The following is a 20,030-nucleotide window of genomic DNA, read 5'->3' as shown; positions in this document are numbered from 1 at the left end:
TTATTGGCACAGAACAAAGACCCTGCAGACCAATGTAATAGGTTTTACATTTTCTTGGCTTCAGGGTATACCATTCATTAACCTAGGCTTCTGTGCCATCAAATCTATGACTAAAACAATTGACCTCCAATAATGGGTTTGTATAGCATTAGACTATGATATCATAGGGCAATTTGGGACATTTTCCTTCTACAAAAGTTGACTGACTGCCACTCTGAAAGTCTAAAGAAGATCTTTGCTCATTTCACTAAAAAGGCTAAATTATCTGTAATTCTCGCAACTACGTTCTTACCTTAAACAGGGAAGAGAACACATGAAAGGTATACACTGCACAGGAGCCGTCTGAATCACACATGAGCTGGTTGATATGGCTACGCCAAGCTTCTTCTGCGTCATCACAAGCTGCTGGTTGAAAGGCAGCTAGGATAGCCGAAAAGAATGGTGAAGGAGGAGGTGAAACATTCCTGTCAACTTCACCCAAACTGGATAGAAGCAAACAAAAAAACAAACAAGAAATTTAAGAGCATGTACTCATGTATGCAGAGAGCTCCTGGGGACATGTGGGGTGGAGAGCTCCTGGGGACATGTGGAGTCACATGTCCTTGGGTGCACGCCAGCTGGTCATGTGGGGAGCGGAGAATTGCCCCTCCACCAGCCAAAAAAGCAGCCTGGCTGGGCTGCCGCCGGGCCCCCCTCTGCCCAACCCTGCCAGGCTGCTCCTTCAGCTGGCGGAGGCTCCACTGACTGAAGGAGCAGCCTGGCCAGGCCGGGCAGAGGGGCAGCCCTTGGCAGACTCCCACCGGCTAAGGTAAGTGGGGTGTGGAAGGGGGTGCAGGGGGGAAGTGCAGGGGTGGGTGGGGCACTGGAGCAGGTGTTGCTCCGGGTGCCACTTCTCCCCCTACACCTCTGCATATATGTACAGACTGAGGGTAAACAAGAAAGATTTAAATGACATGACTTGCCCTCACCCTTAACTCAGGGGCATCGTCCATCTGTAGCTTTTTTCTGTTCTATAAAAGAGGGTTCCATTCAGTTTCATGCAGGCATACCTGGCAAGTGCGTATTGATCCAGCAGTCTATCTCCTTTGTCTTCAGTCTCTGCCATATCTAGGCTAAAGCTATCACTGTATTCAAAAGCCGCTGGGAGTTCATTGGTAGAGCCAGAGAGATCATCCTCCTGCACTGAAGTATCTTCCTCCTCTTGGGCACCTTCAGCCTATGAGGATTGAATTAATTGCCATTTTAGATGCATAGCATTTTAATCAGTAAGAAGCCATTTTGATAAGGTAATAGTCAAGAAGTTTCCCTTAATGTATTGTCGAAGGCTTTCATGACCAGAATCAACTGGTTGTTGTGGGTTTTCTGGGCTGTGGGGCTCTTGTCTGGTAGTTTTTGCTCCTAATGTTTTACCTGCATCTATGGCTGGCATTTTCAGAGGCATATGTCACAGCTCCTTTGTGACATGTATCAGAGAATCCCTGGGCTTTCTATCCCAACCGTGGTTTGTGTTGGAGATCTCTTGTATGTTTTCATCCGTCTCAGGCATGACTTTACAGATGACAGAGAGGGATGCTTTCAGATGGGGATCTAGGAAGTTGCTCTGTATATATGTAGCTCACAACACAGCCCTTTGGATACTGACTGGCATTGCAATCCTAAACAGAATTAAACCTTTCTAACTACATTAAATTCAATGGGTTTATAGAGGGGTTTTTTTAATAGAGTGACAAACTTGGTAGATGAAGGGAATGCTATGGACATAGCATACCTTGATTTTAGTAAAGCCTTTGACATGGTGCCCCATGATATTCTTGCAAGCAAGCTGGAAAGATGTGGGCTAGACAATGCAACTGTTATATGAATTTGTAATTGGTTGACTGGCCGAACACAAAGAGTGCTCATCAATGGCTCATTTTCATCCTGGAGAGAAGTATGTAGTGGAGTGTCACAGGGTTCTGTCCTGGGCCCAGCGCTATTCAATATTTTTATCAATAACTTGGAGGACAGGGGCAGGATTCAAAATGATCTGGACAGATTAGAGAGCTGAGTCAAAACTAACAAAATGAATTTCAAAAAAGATAAATGTAAGATTTGACACTTAGGCAGGAAAAAGGAAATGCACAGATATAGGATGGGGGACACCTGTCTTGACAACAGGACATGTGAAAGGGATCTGGGAGTCCTAGTAGACAACAAATGGAACATGAGCCAGCAGTGTGATATGGCAGCCAAGAAAGCCAGTACAATTCTGGGTTGCATCAATAGGAGTATAGTGTCTAGACTGAGGGAAGTAATTGTACCACTCTACTCTGCATTGGTCAGACCTCACCTTGAGTACTGTGTTCAGTTCCGAGTAATGCAATTTAAGAAGGATATTGACAAGCTAGAACATGTCCAGAGGAGGGCAACCAAAATAGTAAAAGGTATGGAATCCATGCTCAATGAAGAGAGACTTAGGGAGCTGGGTATGTTTAGTCTGGAGAAGTGAAGGTTAATGGGGGCCATGATGTTTAAATATTCGAAGGGATGTCATGTCGAAGAGGAAGCAAACTTGTTTTCTGCTGCTTCAGAGACTAGAACTAGTAATGGATTCAAGGTGCAGGAAAAGAGAATTCACCTAAACATTAGCAAGAACTTTCTGACTGTCAGGGCTGTTCAACAGTGGAATTCACTGCCTCTGAGAGTGGTGGAGTCTCTTTCTTTGGAGTTTATAAAAAGAGGCTGATCATATATCAGGAGTGCTCTGATTGTGTGTTCCTGCATTGCAGGGGGTTGGACTTTATGGCCCTTGTGGTTTCTTCCAACTCCATGATTCTAGGGTACAACTGTTTAGGACTGAAGTGCAAATCTTGTTGGCCAGTCCCAATGCAGTATCTAGGGTAGGCATACCAGACGTCCCGCTTTTGGCGGGACAGTCCCGCTTTAAAACAATTTGTCCTGCGGGTTTTTTCAAGTGTCCCGATTTTTGGAAGGCTGCCGCACTGCCTTCTGGGGCAGTGCGGCAGCCTCCCTGATCGCGATGGGTCAGCCTCACTTCTGCACCCAATTCGTCTCTGGTTCACAAAGGTGGCCATCTGGTCACCTTAATCTAGGGGAAGTTTGTTAATCATTAGGGAACAATAAGTCCTTGAAACCCTTTCTTTTTACATTCTCTTAAATGAAAATAAAACCAAATTTGGCTTTATGTCATGCAGCCTGATTATATCAGAACTATCAACTTATTTTAGACAATTTCTGTAAAGACTGTTATTAGTATTATGGAAAAATGTTTCAGTTAATATTATCTTTGCAGCATCTATCTCCGTGAATGTGAATTGTGCCAGCATTATGCATTTGCAACAGAAACATTGCAGTATTTGACAGAGCACTGGTATTGCTACCAAAATGTCTGTATGCAACTGCTTCAAGAAAATGATTCTGTTTGCCTTTGGTTTGCATTACTAAGCTACGTTCAGATTTTGGAAGTAGAAACATTTCTATAAAGAAACAATTTCAAAACAAATCTATGTTATTACTACAAAATGTTTACCAACCTTTGATAACTATGTCCCAGCCAAGCTTCATTTTCATACAGAATAGCTTTTCAATTGATTTTTTAAAAAAAGAACTCAGTACAATCAATGTTGCATATTCCTAAAGCAGACCAAACAGGCAAGGGCTGAATCCAGCGTAAGCAGCTGCACAACGAAGCGCCCACATTTCAGGAGGAAAAGGAATTCACGCTTACACCCACAGGGCAATCTTTATGCAGTCCCATCAACGTTGCTAGAAGTGTGATACTAGCACTTCACAAGCACTGTTAACTTAGAACACACACAGACTTTGTTTGGAACTAATTATGGCTGGACATGCTATATTAAAGTGTAACATTTAATTCTAAAACCCTAAAGTTTTTAACACAAGAAAAAATGCATCTCAAATCGATTTCTCCCCGCCCCCAGCCATTCTTAACATAATGTGAATTCACCTTTGAACCTTCAGACACTTGCAGATTATTCATTTCAGGCAAAGAAGCATTAAAACTAGAAGTTCTTGAGCTCAAGGAAGGAACTGTCACTGAAGCTGCTTCACCAGGTGTGGAAAGCGGGTCAATGTGGTTTGTGTCTTCGGAAGGGGAAAGTGTCATGATCTGTTAGAAGAGGAACACAACTAAGAGCAGAAACCACTTGAAGGTCCTACAGTGCAAATCCAACTGAAATGAATGGGAACTGTAAAATAGCTCATATTCATTTTCCATTATGCTTATATACGAGGACTTTACTTTGACAACAACCATTATGCAAAGTCAATCTATTATCTGTAGTCTCTGGATGATAATACTGAAAGTGACAGATTTTCCATGGGTGATCACTGGCAGATTTTGTGGTTTTATTATTCATTCCCTAAGCTTTTTGTGCAGATCTTTTTTTTAAAAAAAGCACTACTTCAATATTGTATGACTTCAGCATTTTGTGACATTTTACCAGAAACAGAAGCTTTGTTTTGTAAATGCTACATTATAAAATGTGCAAAGAGTTCAGATGAGATCTTTAATCCATTATGACTTACACTGAATAAAGCACCGCTTATCAGATCTGACATTTCCTGCATACAGAACGTGCTTCTAAATCTCTTCTACATTTGCAAATGAAAATAAAAAAGCAGGAAATAAGCAAGTACTTACTTATGGGAGATCCACCACTTCCTATTGTATGCATTCAAATTCACTTCAGACATAGGATATAAGGAGACACTTTAAAAAATATAATATAGCTGCCAGCAGCCTCCAATTTAACTACTTACTAGCTCTGATTGCTCTAGGATTTGATTTGTTGGTAGGTCCTCCTCCTCCGATGACTCATCAGAGTCTTCGTGGTTTATTTTGTTTAGGCTGGGTGTACTTCCTGAAAGTTGGCTTTCTTCCAGAAGTTGCATATCACACTTGTCCAGACTATCAAGAGAACGCCTGCGTACTCCCCAGTTGAAATTGTCCATGCTTTCACCCTGAAATCACAGCACTGATTGTTTTCTCTGTCACCATACAACTTTTATTTTCCTGCCACAGGTTTTATTAACAACATCTCAAAATATTGGTAAGGGGTTTATTATATCTTAAGCAGGGAAATTCTTTTCATATAGAAGTATCGCTATCTAAATGATTTTTTAAGATAAATCCAAAGTATGAAATTTTTGAAGGGGATTTACGACATCGTGGTTAATGAATACAGCTTGTCTATTTCCCTCAAACTCTCCTGTCTCCTAAGTCTTCAAAATGGCAAGGCAACATTCTATTCAGATCCTTGTGGCTTACGCTGCAGAACCTTTTAATGACCGCGAGTTTCCCACTGTAGAAGTAACAAGTACCATCTCACAATACTAGAACCAGGGGACATACATTGAAAATGCGGGGGGGGGGGGGTAGGGGGTAGAATTAGGACAAATAAAAGGAAACATTTTTTCACACAATGTGTGATTGGTGTTTGGAATATGCTGCCACAGGAGGTGGTGATGGCCACTAACCTGGATAGCTTTAAAAAGGGCTTGGAAAGATTGATGGAGGAGAAGTTGATCTATGGCTACCAATCTTGATCCTCCTTGATTGCAAATGCCCTAGCAGACCAGGTGCTCAGGAGCAGCAGCAGCAGTCTTCAAAATGGCAAGGCATTCACATGCTTTCACATCCTGCATGCTAGCTCCCAAAGGCACCTGGTGGGCCACTGCAAGTAGCAGAGTGCTAGACTAGATGGACTCTGGTCTGATCCAGTTGGCTTGTTCTTATGTTCTTATGTTCATCTACCAGGATGTATTTCTGTTGCCTTGACAATATGGGGAGTTGTTTAAACTGCCTTAAGAAGAATAGCTCTTTTTATCCTCTTTCTGTTTACAACAACACCAAACATTTCAGACTTTTCATACTACATATATGAATACATTACTTAAGAGCAGGACCAAGGCAGATCTGAATGCATTTTTGATTTGACATGCACAACACAAATGTCACAATTAGCAGAGTTTTTTTATTTCAGTTCAGCTTTTACTTCATAAATCTGAAATTATTTTTCTGAAGCATAGTTGTGTTTTTTTAAACACCATCTCTTAACAAACATATTAAAAATAATCATGCCCTATTTATCTATTACGTCTAGTTCAGGTCTTAGTCATTAACATGCAGGAAGCCATGCTTGATTCTAGCAACAAAGCATGAATGGTCACAGGACTATCTTTACTGTTACATTTTTTTTTGGGGGGGGGGGGAAATCTAAAACAACTGTAGTTAGAGCAGAAACAAATACACACAATGAAATCGCAATTTGGCAATATAGTGTTTTTTAACGAAGTGAGGAAATCAAATTATGAGGAATTTTTGAAAAACGAAGACTTTCTCACATGAAACCTAATTCTTCAAGCCACGCTTGAGAGGAAAAGCTTGGGTCCCAACATACACAACTGACAACAGTTTCTAAGATCACACCTGTGCAAATAAAGGCTCAAGTAAAGGTTATGAGCAGAACGACATCAGAGTAACAAGCTCACACCACATTGTAGCACCTTCTTAGAAACCTGGAAAAAAAAATCTCAATTTCATATTTTTTTCCATTTTACAGAAGTAAAGCCTCTATCTCGGACCTGCAGATCAATGGATGGCAATTATTTCTGCAAGCGAATGTCCAGTGTCATGGGACCAGAAGGAAACTATTTTTTGTGGGATCTGAAGATTTGATTTCACAGTTTGGAATGTTCTGTATTTTATGTTGTTGTAAATATTTGTTTCAGCACTAACTATAATGGAAGGAAAAACTCTGATGACAATTCATATATGCACTTCACCGTGGTAGGATCCGCCTCTCCCAACCTATTCATCACATAATGGCAGAATATTCTGATATATTCTGGGTATTCCTTTTTGGGTGTGTAGGGGTGTCCTTCTAAAGGATTTGGCACTGGCATGTAGCCTGTCAGGATCTCCTACGCCAGGGGTAGGGAACCTGCGGCTCTCCAGATGTTCAGGAACTACAATTCCCATCAGCCTCTGTCAGCATGGCCAATTGGCCATGCTGGTAGGGGCTGATGGGAATTGTAGTTCCTGAACATCTGGAGAGCCGCAGGTTCCCTACCCCTGTCCTACGCAATTCTGGATTTAAAGATCCAGAAGTGATGGGGTACAGGATGACTGTTCAACATGTGACCACTGCCAGCCTCCAGGGGATGGCTGGAATTCACCCACTACTACAACTGATCTCCAGTAGACAGAGATCCGTTTATCTGGAAAAAATGGCCAATTTAGAAGGTAGACTCTATGGCATTATACTCACCAAAGCCCCTCCCCTACCTAAACCCCACCCTCCTCAGGCTCCGCCCCCTTCCAAATCTCCAGGTATTTCTCAACCTAGAGCTGGCAACCCTACCTAACACAGTCAGTATCAGGTTATTTGTTAGTGGAACTTTAAAAGCATTTAGAAATTAATTATACATAATTTTGTATTCTCAATACTTTAAGAAGCCCACACAGAACCAAAACTAAATTTACAAATTACAAAAAGGTGGGATAGCAGACGCATAAGAGATCCCCTTTAAAAAATATAATTTGTGAAATGCAACATAGGGATGTTATTCCTGTTGATACTTGTAAGCCAAAAATGACTTCTGGAATTCATGGATCTCACCATGGACCAAATCTATGAACGGAATTTCAGGAATTAGAGCAGAAGTAACATTTGAACTACTTCCCAGCTTTCTGGAATACTAAAACATTTCAATATTGTATCAAGTAGAAACTCCTTCACACGCACACATGTATATATATACGCGCACAATGAAAGAGACAGAATATATGACAGAATGCAAACAAAACATTACATTCACTGCACATGTGAGTTTAAATAGCATAATCTTACCTGAAGTTCCTGAATAGCAGATATAACAAATAGGAAACAAATAAAAGAAAAGTATTTGTAAACATACTTAGCTTAAGCATACTCTTATAAACATTTGTCCTACAACGTAGTTTAAAGCTACCAAATGGATAAATTGATTCTTGCCTTAAATATTAAGACACTAACTTTCATAGCATCTGGGACCTTATATATAAAAGAGTTGCCAACCTCCAGGCGGGGCCCATAGATCTCCTGGAATTACAACTGCTGTCTAGTCTACAGAGAACTATCCCCCTTGGAGAAAACGGTGATTTGGTGGTGTACTCTTTGGCATTATACTTTGCTGAGGTTCTTCCTCTCCCCAACCTCATCCTCCTCAGGCACCACTCTCAAATCTCCAGGAATATCCCAACCCAGAGGTGGCAATCCTATTGTACATGTATGTTCAAAAACAGATCTATCAAGTCAACATAGAGGCTAGATCAGTGGTTCTCAACCTTCCTAATGCCGCGACCCTTTAATATAGTTCCTCGTGTTGTGGTGACCCCCAACCCTAACATTTATCCATTTTACAGATGGAGAACACTGATGCAGAGAGTCTTAGATGACCCCTGTGAAAGGGTCGTTTGACCCCCAAAGGGGTCACGACCCACAGGTTGAAAACCACTGGGCTAGATTAACAGTCCCATCTGAGCTATACGCTTCTAAATCCACTGAAGACAATGGACTTAAAAGTGTGCCGTTCTGCATAGGACTGTACAGTTGATCACTGAAACTGTACGAAGTTGCTTCTTTCAAACACTAAAAATTGTCGTCATCCCCTTTCGTTCGTTGAAATATTTCTTCATTTCTTTACTTGACTTACAGGCTGTCCTTCCCCGTTAATGGGCTCTGGGCAGTCCACAACAATCATAACATATAACAACAAAATCAGTCATTATCCTCTCAATATATCCCAAACCATATTTCAGCACCCTAACTAAGTCAATCGGGAAGGTATAAGCAAAATAAAAGGACTTGAATACCCAAGGACAGAAAGGAAAAAGGGAAGAGGAAAGAAAGAGATGTCAGTCAAGTTGAAAGCCCTTTGCTACCCTCAACCATAGGCCTAGAGGAGCAGCTCTGCCTTCTGGGCCCTGTGGAATCCAAGTAGATCCCAAAGTTATTTGTAAAGGCATTTCAGAGAAAAGCTGTTAGACTCGATAACAGGAAACCACATTACAGCATTACCTAATTATGCTGCTATTGTTAAAAATGAATGCAGGTTTCTTTTTTTTCCATTATACATCTCGGTTTCAAAGATTTTATATCTTGAAAACAATCACCCCAATACAAAACAAATCTCTTTGGAATGTATGTTTTCAATGTGGTCTATGGTTCTCTAAGAATTTGAAAACAGCAACCATCTTCCAAGTGAAAGATGAGGAGGTAAGCCCCTTGAGATGACTGTACCATTTTAAGGGTACTGAATATTTGGCTCAGCCCCAAATTTTAACCATTAAAGGAATGGAAATAGCACTGTCATTCAGCATGTCCTTCTAGTAACTATTCTAATTCCTGACCAGTTAATTACAATTACTTGGCCATGAATGTTGGCCATTTCTGAGACAAAATTAGAATATTATTCTTTTGATTGTACAAAGCTAATGCTCTCTGTTTCTTAGGAGACTATAGAAAGAGCTGCCCTCCTGTAATCTAGGTTGATTCCACACAGCATAATAATACCCGGTTACATTTGGTATTTTAAAATCTGGGTCTATTTTATCCCAGTTTCTCTCTTCGCATGGGTGCCCATTTCTGTGAAGGAATTGAGTTAAGACTGGGAGGAAATACTCTGAGTTATTTCGCACGAGTCCGTCTTTTTTTGTTTTTACAACGCAGATGCAGCACGCATGCTTGAACATCCCTGGTGTGCTGCATTCTGATTGGCTCTCCCCCCTCTAAGGCAATGCTTCTAATTGACAGACCCTCAAAGCCAATGCTTCCAATTGAAGATCCACAGCAACAGCAGGAAAACCAAGCAGGACACACACACACCTTTTCTCTAGCTTTGGAAAGGAGCCGGTGCAGTGAAAAAGCCTTTGACCAATACTGGGCAGTGCACTATGTCCCATCCACATTTCAAGGTGTGCAAGAAACCACAGCACGAGTCACTCAACCCCCTCCCCTCGATATACCAAATAACATTTAACTGGTCTTTGGGGCTGTCACAAAATGAGAGCATCCTGCCAGGCAGGCATTTCCCCACCCCTACCCCCCAGGACCCCGTTGGGAATGTGACCCCGGAGATGCAGGGCTGGGCTGTCCGGGATGTGGCTTGGGGAGTGAGCAGCCCTTGGCGAGAGTGAGTGGGAACAGGGCATGCTTGCTTGGCTCATGGAAGAGCTTCCCGGCCCCACCCAGTTTCCCATTGGGAACATGGGCCTGGAGCTGCAGGACTGGGCTGGAGGAACCTGGTTTGATTCCCCGCTCTGCCGCTTGAGCTGTGGAGGCTTATCTGGGGAACTAGATTAGCCTGTGAACTCCAACACACGCCAGCTGGGTGATCTTGGGCTAGTCACAGTTCTTCTGAGCTCTCTTTACACCAGTTCCGATTTATCTGTTCTTATTCGCCACTAGCCAACCCTCTAAAACATAATTTGTCCTACACCCAATTCACAAAAACAGGAGTAAAAGGTCACTCAAATGAGTTGGTGAATTGCCAGGCTCTTGTCAACACCATCAAGCTACAATATATGTTCTCTCCTATAAACGATGAAGATGTTTTCCCCAGTTTTTTTTACTAAAGAAAAACTGCCTTCCCTAAGTCAGTTAACTTCTTTAAGAAATTATATGTCTGTATTTGCTGTAGACCAGGTTATTTTTAACACAGACATTTAACATAATTCAAATTTAACACCACACCCACCCACACCAATTCCTTTCTCAGAAATGGTGGGACAGAAAAGAATTATTCTGTTCTGATCCTGACCAATTTAAAAACAATTAAAAGACCTACCAAATTCTGCCCATGCAGCCTCCCAACAGGCAAATAACATCCCCTGGGGACTGGGAAGGTCAAATGGCTCTGGAGGAAGCTGACACTGCCCATCAAAGCCACTCCAGGATCCAAGTCAAGTGGCCCTTGAGGTGCTGGCAGAATCAATGGCCTCGACCTTGCTTGCTCCCAGCTGCCAGTGGCCCACTGGGAAATTTCCCCCTAAGTGTAATGGCCAGTCCATCCCTGCTTGAGCCACTCCCATATAAGAAAAACTTGTGTGTGGGAAGGAAGGAGGGGGCCAGTCCCCCCATGACAGTCAGTCTAGTTTGGCTGTAACAATATCGGATCCCAGAGCTATTTTGACTCGCTTCTTTTTCATTCCTCCTTTACAATAGTCTCCAGGTCAGCTTGGGTCATGCTAGAGTGTAATTTACATTTTGGAGGTGGGTATAGAAGGAGGGGGGGGTGATAACATTCCACAGCAGTGTGTGGAATGAAAATACTTGCACCAGTAAGAATGTCCTTTGGAACTTCTCTTTACTTTCTGGTTCTGTTTTCCCTTCCCGCCTATTCACTGGCCCTTTTGTTGTGCACAAGTGGCTGTGAGATTATGGCATAATGTAGCTGCAGCACAGTCAAGGATGCTCCGCAACCTAAATATGATCTTTTTCCCATCCAAAGGGAATTCTCAGGTGGAACACATCTGTGGCCCTAGTAAAATACACTCATAAAAATATAACCAAAACAAGATCTTTCATGCCCTTCAAGTATATGATGTCAGCTGAATAATATGCCCTTCCAGCAGTTCTACTTAAAGAGGAACTGACACAGGCTTTTACCTGCCAAGACCTGATTACATGCCCTCGGGCTTCTGTTTTGCTCTAACAGCAGAGCACTGTAGAAATTGCAGCAGGCCTTTTAAGTGCTGGTGATTTCATTAGTTTCGTGCTATATAAAGATGGGCATACATACCAACTCTTCCTGTTTACCAGAGTTGATTCCCGCTTTTGAGATGCCCACTACTGTTCCCTTGTTAGATATATTATGATAAATATATGTTAGTGTGAGCTTCCAGAGTTGCCTTTTTGGAAGCCTCAACTGCTTCTCCAGGGTTTCTTTGTGGGGTGAATTAATGTGCCCTGATTCTAATGCACATGCATATAAATGTCTGTGTCTCTGACATTAGCAAGGAGTACACAGTTTGCCATGCTGGCGAGGCTCATTCTGAATCAGTCGTAACAGACTGTACGGCAATTATGTTTTTCCTGTGCATCATTAATTTCAAGCGACAAAATCTCCACCCTCTGGATAGTAAAACAGTACTATGCGATTTGCAAAGTAAACGAATACAGCTTAAGTATATTGAGTACAGCCCTCAATAATGTGAAATTGGGGAAATGATCACTAAGGCTTTGTTTGGGAACTGGAGTGTGGCAAGTGTGCTCCTATTGCCATCTGTCTTCACCCCTAGAATTCAGAATTTGGAAGGTCACTGATTAAACTGATTAATTAAAAACAATTCTGCTGCATATCCTGTGTAAATTCAACTCCTGCACAGTTTTAACAGTTTGGCATAACAGAAGTTTCAATGCACTAAGTCATTTAAAAAAGTTTGTAATGTACGGAACTGCCTGATTTGTGTCATCCTAGCTTTAGCCTTCCAGAAATGTTTCTGCAGAGTGCATTAAAGTGTGTTTTGAGTAACAACAGCAACAAAAACTACGTTTGGAGTAAGGAAGGGTGTGGTAACCTGTCAGTTTTAGGCTACTGCATTAATACTGTGTAAACATCCTGGGGGGAAAAAGTTCATTCAAAATAAAGTTTTACAGTTGCTCAGCTACACCTCTGCTTAAAACAGAAAGAGAACATTATATTGCAGTTGGGAAGAGTTAAAAACGTGGGTTATTCGGAGGTAAGAACAAAGTTCTTTCATACAGAGAATGTACTGTACCTCTCCATCCTCCAGTTCCACATCAAGGAAGTCAAAATCCCTAAAGACTCTGAACTGCTGCTCGCTGTTTGAGTCGTCCATGTTCTCTTGCTCGCGTGCTCCGTCCTCAGAAGCTACCAGGCTTGTTTGGTGCTCAATCAGATCCAAATCACCGCATGAAGAAAAAATTACCTAAAAGGGGAGGAGGGGGAAGGAAATCAAAGGAATGTTTCTTTTAAAAAAACAACAGTGTTCCTCCGTGGCTCTCCTAGCAAAGGTCTAATGGACTGTGTTTTCAGTACACACCTAATTCCTCTCGTGGGTATTTTTAGAAAGTTCTTTTTTATTATTTATGTTGGACAGGTGCCTTCAGATTAAACTTGTACAAAGGCGCAACTTTGTGCTGCAGGAACATGTCCAAGCTACATTGTAATGGTTGAAGATTCATGCTGCCTTGACGGTTACAGGCATTTATGGAAATGAAAAGCAACTGCAGAAAGAATGAATGTATACTTTGCCCCCTAAAACCTTCAGATAAATTAGGATGGTTTAACTAGTTGCTTTGGGGTGCCCCCCTCATTACACACCTAAATAATATTGAACAGCTCCCAATGAAGTTAATGAGGATCGTACAGCACAGATTCCTGGTGTGTCTTATGTCATATGGTTTAAGATCAAATAGGCTAATGAAAAGAAATCCACCTGAAGCAGTTGTTTTTTTTTAACCATGTCTTACAGTTGTATTCATGTTTATATCAGTTTCAGTACTGCTTCTATTGATTAAAAGAGAAGGCGGAGCACAAGGGATTTGCAACAGTATCCGACTGATACTGAGAAATAACCCCAGCAGAAAAAGACAGGAATCATAATAAAGCAGAACTCCTAATGACAACATGTCTTGTTTTAAACTCATCTTATTTCTGTAAAAATTCCGAAGATATATTTAAAATGGTTTTCTGGTGATGACTGGACCCCCCAAAACGGTTGGGAAGAAACTTAATTTTATGTAGGATTTTAGGATCCTTCTAGAGTCTGGGCCCTAGAAAATGTGGCTTCATTCTGCTTCCCCCAGAGCCATCCTCACTATTCCCTTCTCTTTCTGAATTTTTGTGAACTTAGCAGCAGGTAAGACTTACCACACCATCCATGCCAGGCAGGGTTGCAAGATCCCCCTGGCCACTGGTTGGGTGTGCGTGGGGGAGGGGGGGAGGGTTGCCGGGGGGGGGTACGATGGGGAAATTCCTGAAGAATTGGGAATGTCACCTGGGAAGGACAGGGGCCTTAGTGGGGTATAATACCATAAAGTTCACCTGCCAAAGCATCCATTTTTTCCAGGGAAGCTGATTTCTGTAGTCTGGAGGTGAGTTATGATTCCAGGGGATCCCCAGGTCCCACCTGATGGCTGGCAAACCTGCTACCAGGACATATCCTTCTGTTTCTGCAACACTCACCAAAGCCTGCTAAATTTCAGTTCAGGCCTCAGTAACATGAATATGATTCAAATAAATGTTTGGCTTCATTAAACAAACTTACTTTATTAATTAGCTTGGTTTATTATTTTATTACAATTAATTTCTGATCATACAATATCCCTCCTCCTTTCATTTCCCTTCTGCTACCATTACTCTAGCAGTTACAATTCTTCATACATTTGGACTACCTATCTGGGCTGGGATTGAGATGCACTGTTCTATGGTGTCTCCAGTCCTTCCCAGTGGGTAGGTTTCAGCAGCTGATGCTGGGGTATTGTTGCCCCTTGGCCTATGAGGTCCCACAAGGTTCCATCTTGATTCCTATGCTTTGAAACATCTACATAAAATTACTGAGTGAGGTTATCCAGGGATATGGGCTGGGCTGTCACCAATATGTATATGACACTCAGCTGTGTTTCACACTTCCAGTTGAACCCAGGGAGGCTATAGAAACTCTGAACCAGTGTCTGGACACAGTTTGGGAGTTGATGTGGGGTCAGAAACTAAAGCTGAATCCTGATAAAATGGAAGTGCTACTGCTGGATAGAAGGATTGACCCAGAATTTATGGTGTCACCATTCCTAGACGGAGTTGCCATTCCCCTTGATGAAACAGATCTGTAGTCTGGGGGTGCTCTTTGACCCAGACCTCTTACTGAATAAGCAGATACAGCTATGGCCAAGAGTGCCTTTTACCAGCTTTGACTGGTGAGCCAGCTGTGACCTGTTATGCTCCCCATACTGTTATCCTTAACAGACCTTTCCTGGCCACTGTGATACATGCCCTGGTTACTTCTAGATACGAATACTGTTAAGGCACTCCACATGGGCCTGCCCTTTAGAAGTGTCTGGAACCTTCAGTTGGTACAGGAGGCTGCAACCAAGATGTTAATTGGAGAGGGTCATAGGGATCATATCATCCCTGTCTTGGCTCATTTACAAATTGGATCCCAATTTGTTTCCAAGCACAGTTTAATGCGTTGGTCTATTGAAAGACTGTCTACTGAAGGAGAATTCCAAAGAACAGCAGGTATCAAATTACAAAAGCCCCACTTTTTAGGAGGGCAGCTGTATAAGATTCAAGCTGAACTTCTGTTTCTGTTAAAAATTGGCATGACCTTAAACACAAGCTTTTTTGCCAAAAGTCAAATGACTCTTCACTTTGAGCCCCAGGGTTTGAATGAGACAGTTACCCAGAGGATATATAGGAGCTGCACAAACCCAGGAATTTGTATTTGTGCTGTGTATTCTGTTCTCTCTTCATTGATTGTTTATATATATATATAAACACATTGGGTCAGTGGGGAGAAAACCACCACATACTATAAAAATAATTTATGATACCCAGGTTAGGGATTCAATAAAAGCTCTGATTATATTTTCATAATGAAACATAATGGGTGGGATGGGGAAGATGAAGCCAACCAAACATAGCAATCATTATGGTGATAGCCCCAGAAAGGTAAATTATAAGATGGCTAGTCAGACAGATGGGCAAGAAGAACTATGTTAGACCTGCAACTTTTCTTGACTATAATTGAACAGAATAGCTAATGTTGTGCAAGGATCCTCTGACTTTAACAGGAGCTGTAGACAACCAGAGGTCCTGAGGTAGAAATTAACTGGTCAAAACTCTGCTCTACCCATCTGTATCTGCTCATCTGTTTATTAAGTTTTCTCCATGTAAGCTTCATGGGGATATAATGAACACAAATCTGTCTCAGCATCTTAGCAGCTCATTTATTCAGTTACAGCCTGCATTTCTTGCTGACACGCAAAACAAATTACCATATAATGTAATCCAAGCATAAAGCAGCCTCCAAAAATACGACAGGGTTAGGCTTTCAGAATTAGAAAATGATGCTAACAAAGAAGACATGACATAACTATAAATTTAAATTTAGGTGGGCAGCCGTGTTCGTCTAAAGCTGCAGAAAAAAGTTTGAGTCCAGTGGCACCTTTAAGAAAACAAAGTTTGATTCTTTAATTCTTCAATTTTATTCATTAAGCTTATACCAAAAATAAAACTTTGTTGGTTTTAAAGGTGTCACTGGACTCATAACCATAGATTGTACATAAAACAGTTCAATAACTCTGGAAGGAATTAACCAAAAAGCCACTCTTCAGATAGACAGATGATCGGCTAATTTAATGCAGAGGCACATTATTTCTGTAGGATTTATTCCCATTATTTAAATTTTGGCTATGAAACATAACCACTAATTATGGAAGAATCTGTCTTCTCAGACAAATGGAAGATAACATTTAGAATTGGCACTTAAATCAATTATTCAAAACCACAATTAGAAGTATGAGACTTACTGAGGGGTTTTTACTGAGGCCAACTTCTTGACCACAAAGAGTAAGGACATGGACCAGTTTTTCTTTTGTTCGTTTCTGTAAAAAAAAACAAGGAAGAAATTTTCAAGTAATATCTCATATGTAACAGAAATGCATTGCCTACTATCTTCAAGAATAAAGCTCCATTCCAGCAACTAAGAAGGAATTTTACCTGAGAGTACTGAGGTCTCTTCCAGCTAACAGGAACAAGGACATTAGAGTTAGACCCAGAAGAAGTTGAAGATGTACTACGTGTGACAGGCATTATTCTAGATTTTCCATCCCGACCTGAAGATCCCTGAAGCTCATCATATCGGCGTCCTATAATTGGAGTCTTAAAAGAAAAACAACTGAAATAGAATACTGAGCAATTGAAAGTGTTTCTCATAAGTTTCTCTCAGTAATTCTTGCAGCTACATTGTAATTACTCTTTTGGGTGAGGGAAGAAGGCCACTTAGAGAGTCTGTGGTTGGGTTGAGATTTGACAGCCTATAAGAGCTATTTTAAGCAGGTCTACTCAGAATCCCACTCAAGTGGATTGCACTGTATGTTCTCATAGCTACCCTTTACCTCAGATAGTTTAACATTTTCTTTTATGAATATGTCATATTATATTAACAAATATGACTAATATTTCACGTTTGGAATTTTTCAAAAGGTATAACTATTGCACTTCCTTTTTGATTTCTAAAACATATTATTTATTGTTTCTCTGCTATCAAAGAAGCAACATCTTTGTTATCCAGGACATTTCACAATACTGGGACTGAGAAAGGAAATGCTATAACATTAACACAGCTACATTTACTGATATATGACAGGCTGATATTTTAGGAAAAGCTACTGGAGAAACAGCACTTAGGGGACAATATTCTGAAGGTCCCTGGTCACACTGTGGGCCCATGGAGTTGAGCAAGTGATGCAATTTGCTTTCATATGATGTTTAGGTTGGGTCTGGGTGGTATGAAGAGGACTCACAGGACATCTTGATCTGGAGGTCTGTGAGGGGGTTCTCATTAGCCTTGATCTGAGGTTTTGACACTACACTGTGATCTTTGGTTGCTGGTTTGTAGACCCAAAGCAATTCGTAAGTACTATTCTTGCAACAAGTGAAGCTAGAGAATATGAGGTATTATATGAAATATTTTCTTGAAGTGAGCCTTTATATCTACTTATCTTTCAGAGTCATCTGCCTTGACTACAGGCTCTGTCCTTCCATCCTTCTGAGGTCAGTAAAATGAGCACCCCGCTTGCTGGGGTTAAAGTGTAGATGATGGGGAAGGCAGTGGCAAACTATCCCATAAACAAAGTCTGCCTAATAAATGTCGTGATGTGACGTCACCCTGGTTTCCAAATCAGGACAGCTCTGTATGTTCTTCCTAATGAGCCACCTGAAGCTGAAGAGAATGAGGAAACTCTTGTTTATCGGGAACTATCTATGTGCACTGGAACACTTGCAGTGATTTGGATACATTAATGGCTACTGATAAGCAAGGAGATCTGACCTGTTAAATGCAAGAGGGTTAACTTCTTGCCTATGGAAAGGCAAAGAGCCCTGTGCTCTTGCTCAAAGCATACAATGGATAGCCTGTGAACTTCTGGACAATAGGTGTCACGTTAATATGTTAAATTGAAAATTTAGCAAAATCAGATGGTAACCACAGATAGTAGGCACTGAATTAGCAAAAGGCATATCAGACTTCTGTGCTAAAACTGAAGCAAAGTGAACTTGCATGACCTGTTATTTAAAAAAACAAACAGTTTTATGAAGTGCAATCTTAGTTATGCTATTGGGAGGGGGAAGAAACCCTCAAACTTAAATCAGTTATATAATTGTTTAGGTTTGTGGTCTAAATGTGTACATAAGGGATTGGATCCAGACTAAATTTTCCATCCTTCGAATGGAATTTTCTTAACTCCCCCCTCCCAGTGCAGCCCACTGATTTCTAGGAAATAATGGTGGGTACCGGCAAATAAAAAAGCAGGGCAGAAATGATCATTCAAGCTGCTGCCCAACAAGAACAGTCAATCAGAATGCAGGACACCTGGGATGTTCATGCATGCATGGGTATGCTTGCGATGTAAATACAAAAAACCCAGGCTCATGGGAAACAAATTGGAATATTTCGTCCCGGTCCCAATTCGATTTCTTCATGGAAACGGACACCCATGTGAAGGGAGAAACCAAGATAAAATAGACCTGGATTTTAAAATACTGAATGTAACCCGGTATAATTATGCTGTGTGGAATCGACCATTGATTGCCTCTGAATATACAGGTTCCCTTCAGTCACCTTGACTAGTAGATATTGATATTTGTAGCAGGTAGAGTTAAGAAGAATTTTTTTGGCATTAAATCATTATGTAAAATCAGGTAAAAAGAGTCCTCTTTGAAGAATCAACTTCTATCCTGGATTGACTCCTGGCACAGATGGCTAGTTACTATGGACATGTGCTGCTACCCTATATGTAAGCAGACACTCAGCCAATTTCCCAGTATTGTTTACTCTTGTTAGGCAGCAGCTGTCCAAACTCAAGCTGAGATATTTCCTCACTACCTTGAATCCTTTCTTATTAGAGATCAGAAAACCTGGGGTCTTCTGCAGCGAGAACACAGGGACCAACCCCTGAGCTGTGATGTGATTTTATCTGTACACTTTTCAAAGGAAACAATACTTCTTCTGTCCCACATGACTATATTGCTGCAACATCTTCTAGCTGTTTTATGGGAGACAGGGCATTAAGAAGTTCTACTGTCAGCAAATATTATGGAAGCTTAAGCAGAAACATATATGTTCGTTGTATATAAATGTAGTACCTCAGAGATATCGAAATGGAATTCTAAAGTTTTCCCAGGCAATTCCTTAGACACATTGTTCCACACACGATGTATTTCCATCTTTGAAAGCTCACTGTGCTGGCAGGAGGGCAAAACCAGGCTTGCTGAGCGGGAGACTACCAACTTTAGTATATTTAGGGCTTCTCGCCAATGAACACTCTGAAAACAAAAGTTCGGAAATGCACCAAATTGTACATAAGTGGAAATAAATTCTGTAATATGATTAATAATGCCACCTTCAAATAAAATTACACACACTAATATATATAATAATTATATGTTTGGGGCCTATAATAGTGCTTGTTTGAAATATGTGTTTGACAAAACAGTTATGTACATATATACACATATATGAAGGCATGGAAATAACACTGAGATTTAAATTGGAAAAGTATTGCAGTATGCTATTAACCATCCAGAGAATGCATTGTTCTCCAACTTAGTAAAGAGGAGTGAAACTATACTGCATTTTTTTCTGTACTACTGCTATTTGACTCAAAGTCTGCCATCCTGACACTGGCCATTGGTTTCTAACTTTCATGGTTCCAGGGAAAAGCACAGAAGATATACACAATATTTGGAGAAGAGCCTGTTTGTTTGGAGGAAAATATTATTGC

The 20,030-nt window shown here is 41.1% G+C and overlaps 1 protein-coding gene across 10 annotated transcripts in view; it reads right to left on the bottom strand.

Moving 5' to 3' along the window:
• FRY (FRY microtubule binding protein) overlaps positions 1–20,030 on the bottom strand; it is a 267,714-nt gene that overhangs the window by 25,978 nt on the left and 221,706 nt on the right. For 7 of the 10 annotated variants that reach the window (XM_048492649.1, XM_048492650.1, XM_048492640.1 and 4 more), the window contains 9 exons: positions 19,393–19,572; positions 16,747–16,908; positions 16,557–16,631; positions 12,785–12,955; positions 7,875–7,883; positions 4,783–4,983; positions 3,968–4,129; positions 1,050–1,216; positions 293–482 (listed from right to left, as the gene is read on the bottom strand). In XM_048492649.1, coding sequence (XP_048348606.1) covers positions 293–482; positions 1,050–1,216; positions 3,968–4,129; positions 4,783–4,983; positions 7,875–7,883; positions 12,785–12,955; positions 16,557–16,631; positions 16,747–16,908; positions 19,393–19,572 — 1,317 coding nt within the window. The remainder of the gene's footprint in view (positions 1–292; positions 483–1,049; positions 1,217–3,967; positions 4,130–4,782; positions 4,984–7,874; positions 7,884–12,784; positions 12,956–16,556; positions 16,632–16,746; positions 16,909–19,392; positions 19,573–20,030) is intronic. The other 3 variants (XM_048492644.1, XM_048492642.1, XM_048492648.1) reach the window with 1 other exon arrangement.

The sequence above is a fragment of the Sphaerodactylus townsendi genome, linkage group LG04 (genome assembly GCF_021028975.2).
Source record: "Sphaerodactylus townsendi isolate TG3544 linkage group LG04, MPM_Stown_v2.3, whole genome shotgun sequence".
Classification (NCBI taxonomy): Eukaryota; Metazoa; Chordata; class Lepidosauria; order Squamata; family Sphaerodactylidae; genus Sphaerodactylus; species Sphaerodactylus townsendi.
The sequence above is the reverse complement of the archived record's forward strand: the minus strand, read 5'-3'. Positions and strand labels throughout refer to the sequence as shown.